This window comes from Paramisgurnus dabryanus, chromosome 6 (genome assembly GCF_030506205.2).
Source record: "Paramisgurnus dabryanus chromosome 6, PD_genome_1.1, whole genome shotgun sequence".
NCBI lineage: Eukaryota > Metazoa > Chordata > Actinopteri > Cypriniformes > Cobitidae > Paramisgurnus > Paramisgurnus dabryanus.
In genome coordinates this window covers 16,327,993-16,331,096 of record NC_133342.1, presented here as the reverse complement: position 1 = coordinate 16,331,096, position 3,104 = coordinate 16,327,993, and the positions used below count along the sequence as shown (strand labels likewise).

General features: G+C 37.8%; 1 protein-coding gene across 1 annotated transcript; it reads left to right on the top strand.

The window, feature by feature from the left end:
- Positions 1–299: 299 nt before the first annotated feature.
- On the top strand, positions 300–2,400 carry LOC135747383 (uncharacterized). The gene is made up of 7 exons (XM_065265965.2): positions 300–667; positions 769–884; positions 971–1,093; positions 1,203–1,469; positions 1,773–1,878; positions 1,955–2,060; positions 2,138–2,400. The coding sequence occupies exons 1-4, from the start codon at positions 340–342 to the stop codon at positions 1,416–1,418; spliced, it is 783 nt and encodes a 260-aa protein (XP_065122037.1). The 5' UTR covers positions 300–339; the 3' UTR covers positions 1,419–1,469; positions 1,773–1,878; positions 1,955–2,060; positions 2,138–2,400.
- Positions 2,401–3,104: the final 704 nt, after the last annotated feature.

Genomic DNA, 3,104 nt, shown 5'->3' with positions numbered 1-3,104 from the left:
TACACTGATCCATACATTTGTATTATCTATTACAAATTGATGTTGTTATTTAAATATTCATTTTTTTTAAAGGTCAACAGCACAGTGGAATCTGTGTTGGCAGAGGACAATGTGTCACAGGCCATTTCTCTTAAGGACACCATGGACCACATTGTCAAGGATAATGTCAAAAAGAAACAGGACAGGAGACAGAAAGTGTCAAATCAAGCACCATTTTCTGTAGGCCAGAAGGTGCTGCGAAAGAATATAAGGAGCCAGCAGAGAAAAGGGGGCAAGCTTGAAAGAAGCTGGTTGGGCCCTTATACAATTGTGCACATTCAAGAGAAAAGTGCTGACCTAATGGATAAACAAGGAGTGATGCATCCCAAAATCAGTACCGACCATCTAAAACCGTTTATTGATGACACACCACACATACCCCATAGACTACAAGGACCACAGTGCAAAAGACCACATATAGACATCACCGGTGAAACAAGACCATCCCCTTCAATCCTTCCTGTAGACCTTACAATGTCACAGCACAATCAGCATCCGCCCTCTTCTCCATCCTCACCCTTAAACCCATCACCACTTGATTTGTCAATGCAACGCCTGTGCTCTCCTGTGTCCCATACTACTGCTGTGGCAACATTGGTACCAGATGACCCCACAGATGCAGTGCATTGTAAGTGCTGATGTAAAGTCACATCACACAATATTAATATTAGTCTAAAATGTAACATTTAAGGTGGTTGGTGAACTGTTATTTTTGCTTATCCTCTGTAGGTATCAATAGTGCATGGGCTGGAAATGACAGTTATGTACTGCTGGCGAAAGTTGGACCATATAAAGTCTTCTACAAAGACTTGCAGATTGGCCCTGGGAAGAAGTTGGAGAGTGAAGTGCGCACTTTATTGACCTTTCTTATAAGAGTTTAATCTGCTATATGAAGATGTTTCAATGTATAATTGCTGTTGTTTTTTTAAAGGTTATAAATTCATATCTGTCCCTGGTTGTGAGGCAGCACAACTTAATCTCAAAGGAGAAGGCATACCATATGGACACATTTGCCATTACAGAGATGTGGAAGGGAAGAATTGAAAGAATCAAGGTGTTCTGCATTTTTTTAAATATCTGTTTTGTCAATACTGTTGTTTGTACATAATTTAGGCAGAAGATGCTTTAATTTGCAATGTGCACATTACACTATCTTTTTCCAGCTGGACCCCACTAAGTATGAGATCATATTGGGCATCGTAAACGAGGGTGACCACTGGTTCTTGGTTGTAAGTATTCGTGGTAAAGAACAGTTTATTTTGAGCTTTCCCTTATTCCCCTTAATGCTGACTGCACTAATATTCCCATATTGTTGTCTACATATTTTTCCATATTACTTAGGCTGCATACCCTTCCAAGAGAAAAGTTGTTTTGCTTGACTCACTTGGAGAGTCAAACACCAAGAAGATTACATGTTTGGTGAGAACAAGGTATTTTTTTATGCACCACATCAAGTAATGTTTGTTAAATTATGTACTGTCATGACCAAAAATATTAGCTCTCTTGGTTAATATGAGCAAAGAAAGCTGGGTTGAAAATCAATCTACAATGTTTCCCCTTTTCACCTTGTCAACAACAATGTAGTTGGAAATGTGGGGAAAATAACATTATGACATGTTTTCTTCCATTGCACACAGGACAATTATTGGCACCCCCTCTGCTCATATTTACAAAGAGTGGCAATATTTTTGGCCATGACTATATGCTTAAGTTTTATTTCAATGTTTTTGTAGAGCCCTGATGACACAAAAGGGCATTCCAGATTCACACTGGGTGTGTGAAACTCTGCCTCACCCACTTCAGAGGGATGCTACATCATGTGGTGTGTTTGCATTGAAGGTGATTATAGCAAATAGTAAGTTATTATGAAAATGGAATGATAGTTTGCAGTTTACTTTTCTTGTTACTTCCCCAGTTTGCCGAACACATTCTTCAAAATACTCAGATTCACTTCCCAAATACACCACAAGAAATAAAGCGAATCAGAATGGAAATAGCTTTGACTATACTCCGCCAATCTGGTATGTCTACTATAACTCATGCTATTGACATGCGCTTTACCATATGCATCTCTTTCATTCATGTTGTACTGCACTAGATGACCTAAGTGACCTGTGCCGCTTTTGTGGGGAGGCAGATACATTTGATGACTCTGTAGAAGTTAATTGGGTAACTATGGCTGAACAGTTCTAGTTTGTGTAGGGTGCAGTCAAATCAATATAAATGCTTTAAATGTTGCTTTAAAAAATTATATTTTTACTCTTACATTTTTGTTTAACAGATTTCCTGTGATGGCTGTGGACGATGGTTCCATGCAGGGTGTGTGGGGGATCCTTCAGCTTTCCATGTTTACATATGTTTTTCTTGTGAACACAATAAATGACATGACACTATTACCTTGTTTCTGTACAGTTCATTTCATCCATTTTTCACTTTTGGTAAATAACTGCATCAACAACACGAAAAGCAAACATTGTTTTACTACAAATAAACAATTGTTTTTGTAGTTCTATTGTGATCTCTTACGAAAATTAACCATGGTTTTACTACAGTTAAAAAAACATAACCAATAAAAAAACATTGTTACTTTGGCTTCATTTTTATAAGGTATAAGTCCATGTTACTGCACCAAAAACACTAGCTTTAACTTATGTGATTATAGAAGTTATTTTAGTAAGTGCTCTGTAAACTAATTGTGAAGCGCTCTCTTTCATAAATAAAAAAAACCGTGACCGTCATTGATACAAATAGACGCGCCACATAGATTTCGTTAAAACCAAAGGAAAAAGAAACAGTGCATTTTAAACAATGTTTAAAGTTCAAAATATTGAAAAACGGGAAATCTCACGTCTATAAGCATTTTCACGTTTCGGACAAATGCAGTACTTTTTGAACCGATTTTCTTCCCGTACATGCAGCTGTTTTCGTATTTACGTTAGTTCTGAAGGCACGTATGGTAACTCGGTAACTACGCACGACTAGTAGTATGATTGCGTAAAGGGGAACAGAAATTCCGAGGGGAACAGAATCGGCTGCTACACCGGAAGCCCATGTCTCATTCACTC